General features: G+C 43.7%; 1 protein-coding gene across 1 annotated transcript in view; it reads left to right on the top strand.

Annotated features, from left to right (window-relative positions):
* Positions 1 to 7,172: 7,172 nt before the first annotated feature.
* LOC133141590 (drebrin-like protein A) overlaps positions 7,173 to 21,248 on the top strand; it is a 31,660-nt gene continuing 17,584 nt past the window's right edge. The window contains exon 1 of the mRNA XM_061262156.1: positions 7,173 to 7,430. Coding sequence (XP_061118140.1) covers positions 7,345 to 7,430 — 86 coding nt within the window. The 5' untranslated portion in view covers positions 7,173 to 7,344. The remainder of the gene's footprint in view (positions 7,431 to 21,248) is intronic.

Below are 21,248 nucleotides of genomic sequence, written 5' to 3' on the forward strand. Positions count from 1 at the left end.
ACTCACACACTCATACCTACGGGCAATTTAGACTCTCCAATCAGCCTAACGTGCATGTCTTTGGACTGTGGGAGGAAACCGGAGTACCCGGAGGAAACCCACGCAGACACGGGGAGAACATGCAAACTCCACACAGAGAGGCCCCTGGCCGACGGGGATTCGAACCCAGGACCTCCTTGCTGTGAGGCGGCAGTGCTAACCACTGCACCATCCGTGCCGCCTCAAGTGAACTTGGTAAACTATATTTTCACTGAGAGAAGAAACACTTCAGGCCAGTTTCACAGATGCAGATTAAGTATAGAAAAAATACAACTACATGGGTCTGCTCAAGACTATGACTGATGTCTGAAATATTATGGGAATGATTCTGATCTTTTATTTCCTCTCACTGTTTCTGATTAGCAGAAGAATAAAAAAGTGAAAAAAAAAAAAAACTATTAACGTCTATGCTCTGGATAACCCTATTGGGTGAGAGAAACAGCAGGGAGGATTCTTGGTGATGGAAGATGCAACACTCCCTTCTGGTTTGACCAGGCACACAGTTTCCAGTCATACAGGGTGAATTCTGACACAGAGAGAGTCCCTGGCTCTAATTAAACTCCCCGAGGCAGAAGGTAGAGAGGAGGGGAGAGGGAGGCTACTGAAGTGGAGAAGGGTATTTCACCATGACAACCAAACCTTTAGTTTTAATCAGTTTGAGGAGGTCAAGTGTGTGTCTTTTCTCCACCATTTCTGCCAATACCACTGCGTTGGTAAGATGAGGGCACAATCAGAGCTGTTTTGAAGGAAATGAATCAACCCAAGCTCTTAAAACAGATGTTGTCTCTGTTTTCTGTAAAATAAGTAATAATGGGAAATATTTTCTCTGCCACAGCCACAGAGATTCACCTGCATACTCTCAGGTGTCTGTGATCTCTGATTGCAGCCCTGAAGGTTATGTCACTCTTTTTATGAGTTCCAAAACCAGCTGTGAGTTCAAATTACAAACAGTCACTCAGTCACAAATAGCATCCAAGTTTTGGAGAAACATTGCTTAAGGTGTGATTGTTTGCCGCTTGAGAAACAAGTTTCCAGCCCAAGGCTAAGTTATCCTGAGGGACAGGGAGTTTCACTCTTTCATCCTGGCCCCTACTACAAAAGTAAACTCTGAATAGTAATGTACTTTTCATTGTTATTAATTAAGCACAATGTTGACTGAAAGATGATTTGCCCTCTCATGGTCACATTATGTCAAAAATAGTTATATGTATGCCATGAAGAAAAATATTCCACATTCACATCCCCGGACTTTTAATCGTCTATGTTTGATCGACTATTTGCAAAAACTCAACTATACATTGTCTCAAAGTGCATTATTTTTTAGAACCATTGCAGCTCTATGACTAACCTTATTGTATGCACTTTATACATTAAGCTTCTATAAATAAGACAATAACAGCAATTCTAATTTAAAGCTTGTAAATCTGGCCCAGTCAGCCTTGTGCTGACATTTCACCTCTGTGTTTCAGAAATACCCCAAACTCTTTGTACATTTTTCCCAGTGCTTCACATATTGATGCTTTACCAAAGAGCAGCCAAATGGCTTCCTTTCCTAACTGTATTTTAATCTTACTTTGGATGCTTCCACTCCTACTTAGTTTTTTATTCCAGTGTCTCTGATGCTCCTGTTCCTCTGCCTCCCCTCTATGTGTGCAGATACTGCATGACCTGAATGTTCTCTCTCCCCCTGAAAACAACCCCCTGCCGCAGATTCTAAGTCCTGTTTATTGCAGTAGCAATTAGAATGCCATGTAGCAGCAATAAGGAAGAGACAGGGTTCTCACACCCGGATTGATCCCTGATCTGATCAGTAAAACAGCCAACCACCTAACCAAGCAGGTGTGGGAGTTCAGCTCTTGCTCTTAAAAGATAATTTGCTATCCCTTTCTCTTTTTTAACACCCCATCTCTTAGAAGTTACGCCTTTACTGCCTATAGCCTTTACTCTCACCTACCTTTGCATCTCTTTCTGTATTACAAACTTTATATCTCCTCTATTTTCAAGACTCACTTACTTCGAGGGTTGCTGATGACTAGACATCTAATAGGGGCCAGAGGTTCACGTTTCTTCCACTATTTATGTATTCAAGGCACGAGCCTGCACTTCCCAGAGCATCGAGGACTCTATTACACAGATCAATAATGAGTCTTTGTTCTGCTGCGTTCTGTGATATTGAGAGAGGGAATTATTGGAAGGTGAGCCTTGTGAGGTAAGGCTGCCTAAGAAGAGCTCTGAGATAGCAGTGGCACTACATACACATGCTCACAAACACACACACTTATACAGAGACATGCACAAGCACACAGACACACACACACACACAAACACACACACACTCATACAGAGACACGCACGAGCACACAGACACACACACACACAAACACACACACTCATACAGAAACACGCACAAGCACACAGACACATACACACAAACACACACACTCACTCATACAGAGACATGCATGAGCACACACACACACACACACTCACACAGAGACATGCACAAGCACACAGACACACACACAAACACACACACACTCACTCATACAGAGACATGCACAAGCACACAAACACACACACACTCATACAGAGACATGCATGAGCACACACACACAAACACACACACACTCATACAGAGACATGCACAAGCACACAGACACACACACAAACACACACACACACACACTCATACAGAGACACACAAGCACACAGACACACACACACACACACACACTCACTCAGAGACATACATGAGCACACACACACAAACACACACACACTCACACAGAGACATGCACAAGCACACAGACACACACACAAACACACACACACTCACTCAGAGACATGCATGAGCACACACACACAAACACACACACACTCACACAGAGACACGCACGAGCACACAGACACACACACACAAACACACACACACTCACACAGAGACATGCACAAGCACACAGACACACACACAAACACACACACACTCACTCAGAGACATGCATGAGCACACACACACAAACACACACACACTCACACAGAGACACGCACGAGCACACAGACACACACACAAACACACTCACACAGAGACATGCACAAACACACACACACTCACACAGAGACACGCACGAGCACACACACACACACACACACACACACACGTCCACAATAGATCCTGATGGATCCAGAAGCCCCCAACTCCATTTCCCCATCTCTCAGCTCATCCCTCTCTGGCCGGGGGCTGTAAATGCCAGAGCAGCAGCAAGTTCACCTCCCGCTGCCAGAGACGGCGAGCGGATGTCTCTGTTTCAGGGGTCAGCAGCCCTGAGGCATGCTGGGAGATCAGCTCTCTGGGGGATGTGCCAAAGCCAGATCACTGAAGCGAGGTTGGTGGGTGAATGGGCTGGCCGGTTCGGGTGACATCATCCTCCTGTTCGGGGAGAGCGGATTAGAAGACACAAGCACGGTGAATGGGGTTCCTGGCACAGTGGTTTTGTCACCGGTTTGGCTCTGGGTGATGTGTTGTGGCTGATGCACCCGAGACAAAGCAAGCACACAGAGCCGATGTCACTGTCCTGACTGGGCCAAACTCTTTCACCATTGTAAATAGACACAATCCCAATGTGGGGACTGACACAGTGTGCAACTGGGGTGGGTTGACTGAAAGACAAAATAAAACTCTTTTTTTACGAAGCCCATGTTTGTTTAGATGATGTGAAAACTCTTATTTACGGAAGCGTTTGTATCTCCATTGCATACTGTATGAGACAGAGTAAAACATCCTGTGTCTCCATCACATCCCTTCTACAGACAGGAGACATACTCTGTCACTAGCAGGGGGCAGTGTGTAGGGGAAAAAGCATAGTCATTCTCTGTTGTCAGACAGTAGCTTGATAAATTTGTCAAATGAATGCCGCACACTCACCTCTCGTTGCTTTGGTTGAAGTGCATGGTGATTGCGAAGCTCCAGTCATGGTCCATCTGCCAGTCATGCTGCTGAGTTGATTACTGTGACCTAATCTGTAATATGACCTGAGACAACTCTCTGAAAAAATGGATGACCCACTTATTAAATGGACTTTATCAGTGGCCAGTTGAATGGTTAGATGGTGTTGCTTTGCCACTTACCCGCCTGTAGCGTAGTGGTTAAGGTAAATGACTGGGACATGCAAGGTCGGTGGTTCTAATCCCGGTGTAGCCACAATAAGATCCGCACAGCCGTTGGGCCCTTGAGCAAAGCCCTTAACCCTGCATTGCTCCAGGGGAGGATTGTCTCCTGCTTAGTCTAATCAACTGTACGTCGCTCTGGATAATAAATGCCAATAATGTAATGTAATGTACCCATGTTTGCTCAGTTTCATACTCATGTTGGAACACACAGCTGGATATAATGTTGAGATTTAATGTGTAATAAATGTAGTGTGAGAAATAGTATCTATCTTCTATCTGATAGACTGCCAGGATTTCACTCTTTGGGGAGAGGTGTCTGTAGCCAAATATCCTGCCAAGATTTTCTCTCCGCGATTTTGTGATGGAAATACATGTATGCATTTTATTTATTTTAATTAAAACCTTATCTTTAAAATTTCCGATGTCCAATCAAACATATATGCACCTATGAAGCACAAATAAGCAGGACCTTTCACGCTTCCCTGAAGTCTTCTCTGCAGTCCATCAGCTGTCCAGTCACTGCACAGCAGGAATGCACTACTTAAACAGCAAGTGCCCAATCAAACAGGGGAGTCACTCTTGGGAAATGGTGCACGGCTAACTAAAACCCAACCCTCCCTTCCTGGGCTTCTCTGTGGCCAATTCTGTGCTGCTCAGAGGAAGTATTAGTAATACCCATCACTTGCATAGTCAGGATTCTATTCCAGACAATGAGACTAGAGGCATTATTCAAATAAACATGGATAGCAAAACAACATGGTGAAACTAAAGAGGTTGAAGTCAGCTGAGGGTAGGAGCATGTCTTACTTTGAATGGCTAAAGGCATAGATGGATCTAGATGAGTTTGCATATGAAACCTGTCTGCATAGATAGCTCTTCGCATGAGATCCTACATGAACGTGATGGAAGGCATGATACAGAGCACTGACAACCTGTCAAAGAAAGACTGAATAGTCCGAGTCTCATGGTTTTCCTATCCGGAGAAGCAGAGAGCCACATGTTCGCTCATCTTCATGAACCTTCAGTGACCCAGGTTTGCTGCTCAACAACTCCGACATCTCTTCTTCTCTGGCTTCTGGTCAGCTTAGCTGTAGATGTGAGCAGGTGAAACTCCTTTAAGGTATCATACAATGTTGTCCACTATGTTGTTGTTCACCTCAAACTACTTTGTTATTTCGGCCAATTGGGACAAGCAAGACAAGCAGGCTTAATGTGTGACTTTAGACCGCTTGAAACAACTTGCACTGAGGGCCAGACAATAGTCTATGTCACATGCAACATAGTGTATAATTATAAATCCGTGTCAACATGGAGAAAGATGGTCAGGCGATGCACAGAATAAACATAAAGAACAGAGTAAATATAAAGTAAATTTCAAGCCACCAGAATTCTCTGAGGAAAAGTTCTGCATCTGCTATTCTTATCTAAATCTGGGAAAAGGAGTACAAGCTAATTACAGGAAGTTATCGGTTGGTACAGTTTATGTATGATACTTGGTCATTTATTTTCCTTCCCCCCCCCCTAATGACAGGAAGTCAGAGGGACAGTGGGAATGATGGCCCCTTTTAATTCCCCTTCTCCCTCTCTCCCTCCCCCTGTCACTCCATGCCTGGTTGCCCTAACAAACTGCAGGCTGCCTGTAATGCAGAAGGAGCTCTGTATGGATGCATTTCTACCCCGAGACCGCTGTTCTTTTTATAGACAGACCTGGGCTATGCCTGACTTCCTGTTAGTGTCTTTGTTTTCCTCAGTCCTGAACAGAATAGCATCCGTAATTGTCTGAGACTAGCATGAGAGTACAGGTCCAAAAATGGGGGTATGCCACACATTAATTTATTACAAGACAGTGAGGTGCGCTTAACATTTTTATTATATGTAGGCCTACATTGAGGGCAATAGCAGGAGTCCTGCTGTCGACTCTGAGATGGTGGGCAGAGCACACCCCCACTCCTCACTGGGAATAAACAGGAGAGGACAGATAAAGAATGTAATTGTCTGCATCAAGAAATGGCCACAGGAAATGGCTGATCCATCATCAAAAGAATATGACCAATCCTTTCTGGAGATAAGAGGACTTATAAACATCATAAGAACATTGTGCTATTGCTGACTTGTGACGTATTGGTTGTTCCCTGGCCAATGACTGAAATACCCAACCAATAATCATATACTTTCTTCAAGACCCTTCATTGTGTCTCTCCTGCCAGTGTTTGACCTAATAGGGAGACAGTTCGCATGTGTTATACTTTTATGCCTACCCTAAAAGATGCTATATATTACTCACCTTGTATATGGCTTCACATGTATGTGCAGGAGGTAGTTTTGCAGTGTATCAGTGAGGTGCTTGGGGTTGGAGGCTGCAAGTTCCTTCAAAGGACTGCTCCAGGCAGCATGTGACCCTATCAGGGAAACAGTGCCTCTGTCTACCACTGGCTCAGTCCAGTCCAATACCACCAAGTACCTTTTAGTGTTATTCCAAGTGAATATCTTATATGTCCCATGCAGAGGCAAGACTCAGATCAGTTATTTTCGAAAATAAATATGATATGCCCGTATTATATTTGACTAATTATCATATTAGTAATGCTTTTAAAAGGTATGCCGAAGGGAAGGGTGTTGTAACGTTATTATTCTGTGAACGAAAGCAATAATCGGGTAACAAAAGCCAGCGTTTATATCCGCAATGCAATTCAACAGACAGCGTTAGGAACGGAGATAGCCTACCTACTGCCAAATGACGAACACAGTCATCAAACAAGCGTATTTATTGGAATTTTTTTCAGTGAGATTGTTGCATCACACACTGTTGAAGTAAAAATGCCTATTATATTGTTGTTGTATGTACATCGTCCGCGTTCAGACGATGAAAACACAAGAGCTGGATTATAAAGCAGCGTTTTCTCCTTTTACAGGAGGTGTGGCTTTTGGCTATAGAGGCTCTTTCAAAACTTTCTTCAAGTGTGCGGCAGTGCATCTTCAGACAGACTTAGCTACCCTGGAGGTATATTACACTGAAACTGAGCGGTCATTCTGAACGTCTTTTTTAACCTGAAAGCGTGTGCGTTCTTCTTTGCAGATAAAGCGAAAACAGGAGAACATACAAGCAGGATTGAAGTGAAAAATAATTGAAAAGTCGAAATGAAAGCAATTAATCTGGACACCTACAACCTGTCATTGCTGACAGCTAAAGAGGACATTCTGAATCCCCGGTCATCAACCAACTGGTAGGTCGACAAGCGCTGTTACAAATTGTGCAGCATGCAATTTACTGTGAATTTGCACTGAAGGGTTCATTCGTCTTTTTACTTGACCCTGATTTTGAGAGAATGGCCCACAATACCGTAGGAATAATGTGTATGCTAACTTACAAATAATGAATTGGTGGTTTATTTATTTCTTTATTTATTTATTTAGTGTATTTGTGTGTTTGTTTGTTTGTTTGTTTGTTTGTTTGTTTATTAACATACTTGCTTAATTACAGTAGCCTACTTACTTACTTACTTTGGAACTTAGGCTACTTAGGTTTTGTTGCACGGTGTAGATTTAAGTATAAGGCATTTTGGGAGATGGTAACCTGAACCCTTGAATTGCATTTATTATCGTAGAGGTAAACAACCTATGGTTGTTTTATGGGGAAACATGGCACACAATTGTCCAATGAGGTAAGGTGTAGCCTACTTTCCTGGGGCCCGGAAGGTTGGTGGTTCAAGCCACTTATGTTGCCACGATAAGTTCCACACAGCTGTTGAGCCCCTGAACAAGGCCCTTACCCCCCCATTGCTCCAGGTAGGTTTGTCCCCTGATAAAAGCATCGGCTAAATAGTGAATTATAGAGGGATTATACTTTTAAAGTCTTAGCTGGGTCAAGAATATAATTTATTTAACTCCACAACTACAGTGCTAATATACTACATACATATGATGAGCAGTAGCTACTGTTGACAAGTAGAATGAAGTGGCATAATACAATCTAATCAAACATCCTGCTCATATGTGGAAACATTGCAAGAGACATGGCAAACATGACACTTCCCATAAGCAGAGATGGGAAACCTGATTCACAGCAGGGAATAAGAAGAAATGTGAGCTTTTCTTTTCTCAAGGTATGGGCCTAGCAAATATGAAATTGTGAAAATGTTGTTATGATTTTGAAATTAAGCTTACATTTAGTGCTTCTTGAGGTAGCATCTGCAGGAGCTATTGTTGTAATGTGTTTCTTAATGTATGCTGTAGTTTTGTATGTAGCTCAGAGGATTAACCTATGTTCCTTATCTTCTGTACTGTGATCTGTTTGTAGATACAATACTGTCTAGTCACAAAATTCCCTTCTTCCAAATACAGCATGTTTCTGAAGGAGGGAAAGTTGTTGTCACACTTAGATTTGCACTCATCCTGATCCAACCCATGTGCGAGGAGTGGGAGTAAGCTGGGCTTGTGATTTATTTAGTGTATATACAACTATTAGAATAGAGTCAGGAAAAAGGTTTGAAATGATCTGTTTTTAAACTCTTTCACATGAAGCACTGTGTGCTGACTCATGCAGTGTGGAAGTGTGAATGCTGTCATTGTGACTCAGGGTTGCATTCGTTCAGCGCTTCTTTCCAAATTTAACATTTCATAAACAAGTTTTCACTTCCAGACAAAACTCTGCATAGGTGGAAAAAAATGCTGCATAGGGGATGATACATCTGGTGCGAGTCAAAATATACCGCAATAGGCAGCGCAGTAAATTCTGAATAGGTGACTTGTGCCAGTACTGAAATGTATAGCCATTGTTGGAAAAAAAGGAATAATAAAAATCCATAGCAGAGACAGTGATGAAGTGAGCTACCACATGATTCACACCAGACCTTGCCAAAGTGTCAGGGACTCACAAAGCATATAAACTGTTTGATGAAGACCAGTAGTTTGAGTCTAGTATGAGTGAGTCTGGGGTTGGGGGTGAGACAATTAATGGAACATTTAATGCTTGAGGGTGTAAGAAGATCATTTCCTGGCCAGAAATTCTCTCTAAATGATTACTGAGTTGCACATCGCTGAGCTATGTGATGCTGGTGCAAGACCTGGAGTGACTGTCGGGAGAGGATTGTTCATAGAATGAGATACAGAACATCAGGAAATGTTGAAAGGGAGACCCATGCACAGAATAGATTGAGTACCTCTCTCCATAATAGTGACAACAGATAGAGGTGTTCATTCTCCAGTTGTTGTGCAGTAGCTGTATTATTTTGTGTACACGTGTCCATCAGTTGCCATCAGCTGTGGATCACAAAGAGCAAACATAATGCACAGGTTTCAAATCACAGTGCTAAAATGAGTGGAGTGATTTCTTCTTGTGGTGCCACTTTCTTTGTTTTGGTACTGATTTACTAGTCTCAGCACTGCAGAAATGTTGAAGATAATAACAAAGTTCCCTGTTACCTGGTGTATTTTAGTTCCTCTCATAGTGTGTGATATGCTTATATTATAGGCAGTTACTGGAGAATTGCTGCTTGTTCTTGAGGGCCACTGTCAGTGTAACTGCAGTCGGTGCAGTGGTAATGCAAGTGCAAGTATTTAACTTGGAAGCATAATAATTTATGTGGAAACTGTTGGTCATCTTACATACAAATTCTCAAGAGTACCCATGTGTCAAACCACATGTGTGTGCCAGTACGTAATAGGTTTTCCAATTCAACCCTGTTTGTCTTTGGATTTTGTGACTTTTTGGACCCTGTTACCATCTTGATTTCTCAAAGTGCCTTGGAACAAATGTAGAATGCACACACAAAGACACACTTCAGAAAGGAAATTAATCACAATGGTCTAGACTTGTTTCCGACACTGCTTCTTTGCTGTTAATTGTGGTCGGTGTTGTCAGTCAGAAGTCTGGTGACAGGTGTGCAGGTGAATGATAAGGAATGTAAGGAATTATGTCACAATATGTAACAGTTATTTTTACAAAATGGCATCTGATTTGAGACGTTGCAGCCCTGCATAATACTGAAATTGTTGGTGTGCTCTCCCAGAGACAGCAATTCTGTGGGACTTCTATGCTTTTCCTGTAGTGCATTCTCTTCCCTCCTGCAGAGGGCCATAATGCCTACAGACACGCTTTACTGGCAGCTTTGATGATGTGTACCTCGACTGTTTGGCTTTTTTCACACACTTAATCTCTGTGGAATCACAGTGACACAGGTGTTACTGGACTGAATGAAACATTAGCATGTATGCATGCTCTTTATGTGTTTCTGTGTGTGAATCTGAGTTAAGGGGCTGGTGGCATTTTTCCAGGTTGTAGTAGGGTCTCTGAGTGGCAAGATGTGCACTGCACCGAGGGTGTTGTCAACACCATGTTGATTTGGTCTGAATAGCAGGAAAGTGCTTTCATACCTGTTATTCTTACGGTTCTGTTCATTATTTCTTCAGGCTTCTTGCCAGCAGGTCAGAACCATTCCATTTAAAAAACAGAAGCATCACACACACACACACACACACACACACACACACACCAAATGTCTTTCATGTCCCGGGTCTTTGTATAAAGAAATCCCCTTCTAAACTTGAGAAACAACCTGATTGGCTGGCATGCATGGCAGTTGGGTACAATGATAATCCACAGCGCTTCTCTTCAAGGTGTTTGGAGTGAGGTCATTGCTGGGAGCTGTTTTGGGGGATTTGGAGGTGACTGGGAGGGGGAGGGATGTTTTGAAAAAGGATCCCTCTGCACACTCAGCTCTGGCCTTGAGGCCTCAGTATCTTTTATCTAATGACCTCGTGTGCATGCAGAGCTGCTGAATGCATGTCCACACTATTCCCACCCAGTAGACCGGCCCAGCCTGACATATTTTCATCGTCTTTGTACTGTTATTTTGTATAGACCATTCAGGAAAACTTCAAAGGCCTGCGTCTAGTTTTTCTTTCTTTCTTCCCATGAATCGTATCTGAGAGATGTAAACCTAACACCCCTCATGAAAATATATAGAATTATAATGCAAGTACACAGTTTGTGCAAGATGTGTTGTTATTTATATTCAATTACAATTTTTATTTGATAATGAAATGTGAATCCTGTGAATATATTACAAATATTAATTAGTGAAATATTAACAAATATATGCATGCAATTATGTAGCCAGTAATTAGTTTCAGACAAATGAGACATGCATGTCAGACATGCATTATATTTGAGAACATACTATTGATTATTGTTGTATTGTTGATTGTTTTGCACGGGCTGATGCAGTGGAGGAATTTGATCAGTCTCTTGCTTTCTCGTCGTTGTCCTCCCTCCCAGTCTGTCCTGTTTCCTTATTTTAGCCACTCTGAAGAAAAGCTGGAAATTCCCTTCTCCCACAGAACAATACATGCAAAATGAAGCCCTTCACTCTGTCTGACTCTTCTGATGTTGTCCTGAAATTTCAGGGCCTGGAGTTTACACAGGACTGCTGCTGTTTTATAGATTTTTCCTTTTGGGAAGCATTTCCTGTTTTGTAGGTCCTATATAGACTACATGAATACTAGGCATTTGGCTGTAAATTGGCTGTAAATTGTAAATAAGCGGAGCTCATTTGATTATTCTTGACTCATTTCGGGTGGAACAAACTACACTTTTGATCTGACAATTGAACAATAAAGGGAAGTATGTGAAGTTTGTGTTTGTGTCTCTGTGCTCTATATGTATGCAATTTATGTTTGTAATGCGTGACAAATATGCTGTTTACATAGTAAAACGTATAACCACTCAGGTTTGGTATATCAAATGCTGTTGGTGATGGTTATACTTATCTGCTTTCACTGAATGAGATACCGTTAGTATTGAACAAGATGTTGCTTTTGGGATTCATTTGAATAATGAATTATAGTTTCCTTCTGGAGTTCGAAACAACACCCAGATGATCTGGCTGCTTAGGAATTGTTGCCAGTAGTTATTGATGTGGAGTTCTCCCATCTAACAGTCCGATGTGGTCGAGCAATTGTTTTTATAATAGGAGCTGAGCCCACGTTTCCGTGGTGAAATGTGTATAAATATACGTGTGTCTTTCTGAGCTCACTCCTTTGATTGGCCCTATTCAACGATACTGCCACAGTGGAGGGTTTTTTTGAGGGAGGTGCCACTCCGGTGGTTCATGGGAAAGGCTTGATTTCCAAATGCAGCCTCTTGTTTTTGGTTGCCTGGGTTACCGCACCTGTGCAAATCACAGTGCGATAAACACAACCCTACACTATTGTCAAAGACAAATGAAGGGAACATTACGGAAATATAATAAAATTAGTTACACAACTCAGCAATGGGCGGCACGGATGGCGCAGTGGGTAGCACTGCCGCCTCACAGCAAGGAGGGTTCGAATCCCCGTCGGCCGGGGCCTCTCTGTGCGGAGTTTGCATGTTCTCCCCGTGTCTGCGTGGGTTTCCTCCGGGTACTCCGGTTTCCTCCCACAGTCCAAAGACATGCATGTTAGGCGGATTGGAGAGTCTAAATTGCCCATAGGTATGAGTGTGTGTGTGAGTGAATGAATGGTGTGTGTGCCCTGTGATGGACTGGCGACCTGTCCAGGGTGTATTCCTGCCTTTCGCCCAATGTATGCTGGGATAGGCTCCAGCCCCCTGCGACCCTGTTCAGGATAAGCGGGTTAAGATAATGGATGGATGGATGGAACTCGGCAATGACTTAATTAATTCTACATTTATTTCAGCAACAACTATCTCAACAGTCTGATCTTAGCAGACAGGTGAGCAAATCTAAATAGTCTGATTTTAGCAGGTAGGTGAGCAAATCTGAATAGTTTGGTCTTAGCTGGCAGTTGAGCAAATGTGAATAATCTGATTTTAGCGGGCAGGTGAGCAAATCTGAATAGTTTGGTCTAGCAGGTAGGTGAGCAAATGTGAATAGTCTGATTTTAGCAGGCAGGTCAGCAAGTGTATGCTTTGAATCCTTTTGGCTGTCTATGTGGGACAGGTGGAACCATCAAACTTATACTTCCAGAAATCAGATGTGCAACTCCTGGCACTAGTTAGCACTTTTTAATGGTCTCTCAACTGATCTCAGCTCTCTGTGGAGGATTTCATTGCTTTGTGAAGGCGAGATTTTGGACAGGAACACAAAAACCCCCCCTTTCATCAGTCATATGATCATTCACCCTGGAGCCAAATTCATGTTTTGCGTACTTCCCAGTTCTAGCCTGTGTGCGTGTTTTATGCATAATTGGTTAAATATAAGATTTCAAAGTGTATGCATTTTACTCCAGTAATGGGAGAAAGCCAGCAGGTAGCAGAAGGCCTCTGTGTGGGGTATGTTGTGTGCGTGACCATGCCGGTGGGACAGTATGAGCCATAAAGGTGTGCTGAACATGGGATACTGAGAGGCTGTTCAGATAAACTGCATGAGAGCTGTGTGTGTAACTGGCTGTAAGATACATGCAGATTACTGTTCATTTTAGAAGCAACGTCTGTTTTCACGAATATACTAAGGATCTGCAGGGGAGTTATACATTTTACTGTCATCTAAAGAGGTAACATTTAAAATAGAGTGCCATGAATAAGTACTTGTCCCTTCCTGATTTCTACTATTATTGCATAGGTATCTGAAACAACCCGTTTATGCTCGGAAATCTACCAGTTTGTCTGCATTAAAGCTGTTCTGTTCCTCCACAACAATGTGAAAGACTGATATCAAATTATAGGAAGTGTTTGGTTGCAAATAAGATGGTGCAACCAGCTATTAAGATAAAGATTTTTTTTTCACATGGGTGTTACCTTTTCATTAAATAAATGAAATAATCATCTCCTTTACACGAAACATAACAGCAATGTCTGAAGCACAAATATAGTATGGTTTACTGAGTGTCAGTCAATTTGGGTATGATTTATTGACATTAACTGTGGTATCAGAACTTAAAGACGTGATGTGCTTTGGTCACCTGTGGCAGTTGAACAGCATTCTCTAAATGCTGTGATCTGATCTGTATCTAGTTCTCAGCTGGCATGAAACTATTGCTCACTCAGATGAAAATATATAGGTTAAGCAGGAAACTGATTTTTGAACAATGCAATGTTGTGCATTCTCTTGTCTCAGCTTTCAGTTCCACAGAATTGGAGCTGTTCCACAGAATTCAAGTTATTTCACTAATGTAGTGCAAAGAGTGAGTCAATGAGCAAATAAAACTCAGCACAAGGTGTTTGGCGGGACATGAAAAAGCCTTTTTGATGGCCATTCATTATCAGTTTATCAGTCAATTAACAATTCAATTCAATATTCAATATTAATGTCATATTAAATGATGATTTTAAGGAAAAATTTTTCAGATGATCAGTTTTTGTGAGACATCTAAAGAGAATGGAAAGATGGTGTTATAATGTTGAGCTTCTGAAAGACCAAACGTTGTTGTGTTTGCATTCACAGATATTTATGAATCCTGATTTGGAATAACAGGCAGGATGCCACTCAGTGCCCATAGGCTGTTTTTGTCCATCTTTTTTTAGATCCTCCGATTCATTGTCCTGGCCCTTCCTTGTTACTGGGCCACAGGTGAAAACAGCAGTGGCCCTGATGTTTTATTGTGTGTGGTGTGAATGAAACACAGTCCTGGTGATTAGCCCTGTTCTCTGTAAAACACACGGGCCCATTGTGAGGCAGATTTACTGTTATTGCGGTGCTGGACAGGCCAGATCATGGGTGGCTGGCTGTTTCCTCTCTGGTCGTTTTGTAGTGGGGTTGTAATTGGCTCTGCTGCCAGGAAGTGCGGGCTGAGAAACAGGCCGACCCCCACTCCTGTTCACACACATGCATACAAACACATATGCACACACACACACTTCCTTCTGGGGGGGGGGGGGGGGGGGGTTTCTCCATTAAAGTCATACAGTGGCGGAGCAGTGGAGGATTCCCTGATGTTTATGAGAACATACCCAAACCCTTTAACTACTCCATAATCCAGCCTGTGTGCTTGTAAATGTTCATAAACACATATATGTTACCCACTCTTAACTGGGCCTGGGTTTCCTCCTGGCATGCATACACACACACACACACACACACACACGCACACACGCACACACACATAACCCCTAAAGGAACAATTCAGAAATGTAATTGAAATAAACCACAGGCGTTGTCATGTTTCTTGCAGGGGGCTCCAGTGTGTGCCTCCTAAGGACATGTATTAGATAAAGCTTTAGAGTAACAAGCCATTCTGCTGCAATGCTGCTGCATTCAGAATCGGACACCATATAGAGTGCTTACTCATTACATTACATTACATTATTGGCATTTGCCAGACGCTCTTATCCAGAGCGACGTACAACAAAGTGCATACCCATAACCAGGGCTAAGTGCGCTGAAAGACCCTAGAGGGAAGTACAATTTCAACTGCTACCTGTACAACAAAGGACGAGGGCTTTTTTTTTTTTTTTTTTTTTTTTTTGAGAACAAAGAAACAAACAAACAGAGCAAAAGTGACCAAAGTTAACTATCCAAACACTGCTTACCTAGCCAACACTACTCTTCTGACAGCGGGTGGCAGCCAGAGTGGACTTTCACCTCCTCTGCTTTCCAGTGTCTGGGCAGGGTTGCAGCAACCTAGGGCCTTGTCAGAACAGAGAGGACAGCGCAATATGGCAAGAGGCAGACGTCAAGAGAAATTTGTGATTGACCTGCATTCACAGAAGGGTGAGAGCGTGGATGTGGTGGACCGTGACTGCCTCCCACTGCAGGAGGAGAGCAGCCCAGGAGTCGGACAAACCTGGGAGCTCCTTACGCAGCACGGAGCTGAGGCTCTGGGGGACTGCCGGATGGAGAGATGAAGGAAAGCCTGAGTGGGGAACAGGCGGGACGGGCTGGGAGCAGAGTGTCTGTGTGGGACAGGAGGGGGCAGGAAATGCCAGAGCTGTCCCAGAGGGGCTCTGTTCCCTGCTGTGTTTACTGAAAAATGTGACTGCCCTCCACCCCTTCCGCTTTCTGCTGACTATCACTTTTATGAACACGCTTGTACCCCCCTTCCACCAATACCAGAGTTGGCAGCTATAACACCCAGAATGCTAAACCCCCAACCCAGAATAATGCATTTTGTCTGCATTATAAGCCATTGGGTCCTTTCTCCTCCATACTGAGTATGACTGTGGTGAATCAGTGCAGGACAGTGCTGTAGTGTATATTCCACAATTTTCCCAACCCCCGATTTCAGATGAACTTGTTCATCTCTCGCCAGCAACAGTGTCAGCAGAACTCTGTGTCCACAGGTGCCTGGTCTGACCAGGAGTGACTGCTATCCAGCAGTGAGGCCAGGGGAAGTGCTGACTCCCACATCTGTGACCTCTGGCCATATCTGGCGATGGCAGGGCCGGGACACGAGTCGCAGGGCTCATGCTTTGCTGAGAAGGAGCCTGGGCCTCCCGGGGCCCCCTGGGGCACTGCCTGTCATCGCCCAGTGTTTACAGAGGATGAGATGGAGAACAGGGGAGTCAGGGCCCTTTTCCTGCTCTCACCAGAACAGCTATACACTGAAGCAGCGAGGGAGGGGGTGGTTGCTGTGCAGGGGGAGCAATTAGGAGGCTTTCTTTCTGTTCTCTAATTGAGCCAGAATCCACGATTTCCTCCTCTTAACTGTCGTCCTCCCATGCACCTCCCTCCTCCCCCTTATAACACAGTGAAGTGCGAACAGGAGGTCAGTCAGGTCCTCAGTCATTAAGACAGAGCAGGGGCAGGCTCAGGGTGCTGTCAAGTGCACATCTGTGTCGGAGGGACCCTTCTCCGGCTTTCCAGCTGGGAAATGGCACGACTGCGGATGAAGGAATGTGTGCACCAGACACAGCCACAATGGAAAGCTCTATGGAGCCATTCCAAGCTGCCAGAGCAGGAACGCTACGTGCCTGGGATAATATATCAGGATGAGGAGGGATGTCATTATCGGATCAGTACCGGAGTCGGGATAATGCAATAAAAGAGCTTATTATTATTACAGTGTTCTGCTCTTGTTGAAAATCTCATTTCCTCATGGGGATTAATAAAATATCTATCCATTCCTATAAATCACTAGAAGGGCTACTAGAAGGGCTACATATCTGTAGTCGACAGTAAGTGTTATGGGAGTTCCTGATACTTTATTATGTGTTATGCTGCTGGTGTCAGACTAATTTCCTCTTTGGGGATTCATAAAATACATCTATTTTGTTTTGGTTAGAGCTGATTTCTCCCAGGTTGTTGCACCATATTTCTTTCTTGAGCCTGTCTGCACTACTCTCCCCAGTTGATGAATGAGAATGTTCACTGTAGGGTTTTTACAGTCATGTTTGTGCCCCTTTCTTCCTAAACACAGCACAGAACAGAGTCTCTGTGTGTAAACTGGTACTCTTCATGTGCGGGCTGCCAGGATGGAGACATTGGCTGAGGGAGAGGTACTGCATGGGTCTGTACAGACACTACTGTGTGCTGTGACACGAGGGTCTTGGAATAAGAAACGGCTTGGAGGTTCAGAAAACATACCATTCATTTCACATCCATATCTTCGCTCTGTATGGCCATTTTTATCAGTGCTGCAACCAGATGCTGCTGATTCGGCCGTATAACTCCTGTGGAGATACACAGCTGTGCTACAGACTCCCCCAGTCCGTGAGTAGTCATGGCCCCTCACCTGTCTCATCCACTGCAGTTATAAAGTCCAACATACCATCAGACATCAGAATCCTGGAAATACCGCGCACACGTGGTGGTCTGTTTGAAGCCAGGTTTGTTTCCACAAAGTCTGTGTGAAAATGTACTGGTGGGGAGAACTGCAGATACCCAGTGTAACGTTGATACTTCTTTCATGGACCAGCAACACAGGCTGCAGGAAAATAAGTGGAAAGAGTTGTTTTAATGGTAGTTTTGATTTCAGATTTCTGCTGTCAGATTTCGCAATGTATGTTTTCAGAGCTAATATCAATAATATTTGTACGGTTTAATGGATACTAATTACTTGCCTTCTCTTTATCTCTTGTTTAGATTTTCTTCTTTTGTACTCTGAGTATTCTCTGTAAGTATTAGGCAGCTTGTAGATTCCTCCACTCGTCCATGTTCATTAGCAGGGCATGTCTTTATTTGTTTATTTTGTTAGATTTTTTGGGGCATTTGGCACATTCTTTGCTGAGAGCTGTTGTTTCCATCCTCCCATGGACATTCCATCAGCTACTCCCTGTTCTTTATCTCCCCTTGTTCTCTCTCTTTCCACTCCCTTCATCAATCTTCCTGCTAGCTCATATCACACTTCTCTTTCTGTTTCTCTCCTGTTCTCCCCCCTCTGTCTGTCCAGTCACATGGTTTGTGACTGTAATCCCATCTCTCCACTTCCCTTCTGCTATCATTTATTTTCTCAATCCGGTCCCCTCCCTCGCTTATTTTCTCTCTTCTCTTCTGAACGCTGGCTAAACCTGTCCATCTGTCTCCCTGCTGTTTTTTAGGAAGCAGAATGTAAGCTCTAGGGAGCTTCAGTTATGCTTCAGTTTGATCTTCTCGGTGCCTCAGGTAGGCACTTTTGGCACTTTTAATCTCCTTTGTCTCTATTGGGTCAGCCAGGGTAAAGGGGTGGGGTCATGGCCATGGGTGGGGCTGTCACAGTTATCTTGTTAAACATCTTTCATTGGGTGTATGTTAACAAAGCGGAGGCATTATACTGTGGCAGGCAAATCAGTGAAGGTGCTCTGTTGCCATGGGTGCAACCAGGTGAGGTTAATTATTTCAGTGAGCTCATCTCATGTGAAGAAGGTGATGTGTATGGGCAGCACCTGCACTGCTGTGCATACTGGGCTTAATAGTAGTAGCTTTGTGAATGTTACGTACTCCTACAGGGCGGCCTGTAGTGTAGTGGTTAAGTTACATGACTGGGACCCGCAAGGTCGGTGGTTCGATCCCCGGTGTAGCCACAATAAGATCTGCACAGCCGTTGGGCCCTTGAGCAAGGCCCTTAACCCTGCATTGCTCCAGGGGAGGATTGTCTCCTGCTTAGTCTAATCAACTGTATGTCGCTCTGGATAAGAGCGTCTGCCAAATGCCATTAATGTAATATAATACTTGCCATGGTACTTACTTTCACAATCCCATTGTTGCTAACTGTTGTTACAGCTGTTAAAGTGTAAACTTCTGAGTTGGCAGCGGGCCCAAACCCATTCTGACGCCGCATCACAGAGGTAAAAATAGGTCACAGCCCAATCACAGCATACTTTTGACCCCCGTTGTGCTCGGGTCAAGATGCAGACCTCTGCTCTTGTAAAATGCGCTATCTCTGGGATTCAGCCCTTTCACTTGGCTTTCAATCTGTCAGGCAGTGGACTGTATTTATGTGAAATTCTGTCATTCATAGACCCCGGTATAGATACAGTGTTGACAAGAAGCAGCAGTGCTGTCAGCAGGCTGGTGTAAACATGCCACCGCAGACGACTGCCAGAAATAGCGTCTCTGTGCAAATAATGGCACGGCTGTGTGGCCATATTCTGGGGGATCTGCGTGAGTGTCGGAGGAAATGAGTGCCATGCAGTGTAATGTCTGCTCTGCCAGACACCTATAAATAGCAGTGTCTATTTGGGCCCCAAGTCCAAGAGGAGCCAGCGGCAAAATTTATGGAAACCCCAAGATGAAGGTAGTGAATAATGGAGGGAGGGAGGTGGATGGGGCTGTAGTGCTCGGTTTCCATCCAGGGGAATGGGGAACTTACAAACTTAAAATAAACTATCATCTTAATTGCCTTAAAGCCATCGTTACATTATTTTCCTGGGAAAAGGGATTTGGCTGCCAGCCCTGTAATTCCCCTCAGTGATAAATTGCATATTCGTGTAGCTACTGTAACATTAGTGAAGGTATCAATTAAGACTCTTAGTGGCTGTAATTTGTTGAAGATTTACCTTAAACAAGCAGTAAATACTTTTCAATCCTGACCTTGCCCCTGGACTGCTAAAATACGGCCTATGATTTTTGAGAAATTGAGTGACATTTTTATAACTTTTTGCAAGACCCAGAAACCAGGGTCTGTTTACATAGCAGGCCAATGGAACCGTACTTAACCACTGAAATTGTGTTGTTCCTTGTGCCAGAGCACATGTAGGCTAATGTAGTTACTCCTGTTTGGATAAATGGATGGCCAGTTAAAGGAAGACCCGTGAAGGCTGTCTGCCCGCTGGTGGAAAATCCTCCTTTGTTGGGTGTCTTAAAGGTGGATTAGCCTTGACCCAGAACCCTGAGGAACTTACGTACAGTAGAACATCCCTGCAGGCAGACTAGTTACTGTAAGTCGAAGTGAGAAACAGGAATCCTGATGGAATTATGTGGATATAACAGGGACAAAATCACAAAACATCTGAAAGATGGCTTTAATTGTATTCAGTGTACTGCTGCAGTCAGCTTGAAGACAGGTACGTCTTCTTGTTCTCACTCATGAAGCTTTAAGCTGTGGTTATTTTTTATTGTGACTTATTTTGCCATGTTTGAACATGAGTGCCCAGTTGGGCCTTCTTTGTGAATGAGAGCATGCAATGCTCCTTCCGGTTAATGGTGTGTGCCAGTGTGCACGCACCTGTGCCTCAGTCCCAAACTGAGAGCTCTTAAAAACAACCCCGTGCACACACAGTGACAACTGGCAGGTCAACCTGAAGGAAGCGCAAACAAAAGGGCTGGTGAAACATGGCTTCTTCATCCAGGGAGAGTTAATGGGGTTTGTTACAGCAGGCTCCCATTAGGGTGTAGCCATGCGTTCACCCAAAAGCGACCAGAGATGACAATTAGATTGCCATGTGCCACACTGATGGCCTGGGAACACAATGGCTGCTTTGTGTCTTAATAACATGCAGATCCGGCACCAAATTATTGCTTCCCCTGTGGAAAAAATATTATCCAATTGTGTCGCAATAATTCTCTAATCTGACAAAATAAAGGGTTTGCTTCCCACTTAGAGCGAGAATGGCAGCCGCAAAATATGCGACTGCTGCAGTCACCTGATGCTGAACATGGTGCGATGCACACAGGGAGTTGTGTGGGCAGTGTCATGAGAATCTACTTGCTCCAGCTAGGATTCTTCATTTTAAGTGGTTCAATTCTACT

The sequence above is a fragment of the Conger conger genome, chromosome 12 (genome assembly GCF_963514075.1).
Source record: "Conger conger chromosome 12, fConCon1.1, whole genome shotgun sequence".
Classification (NCBI taxonomy): domain Eukaryota; kingdom Metazoa; phylum Chordata; class Actinopteri; order Anguilliformes; family Congridae; genus Conger; species Conger conger.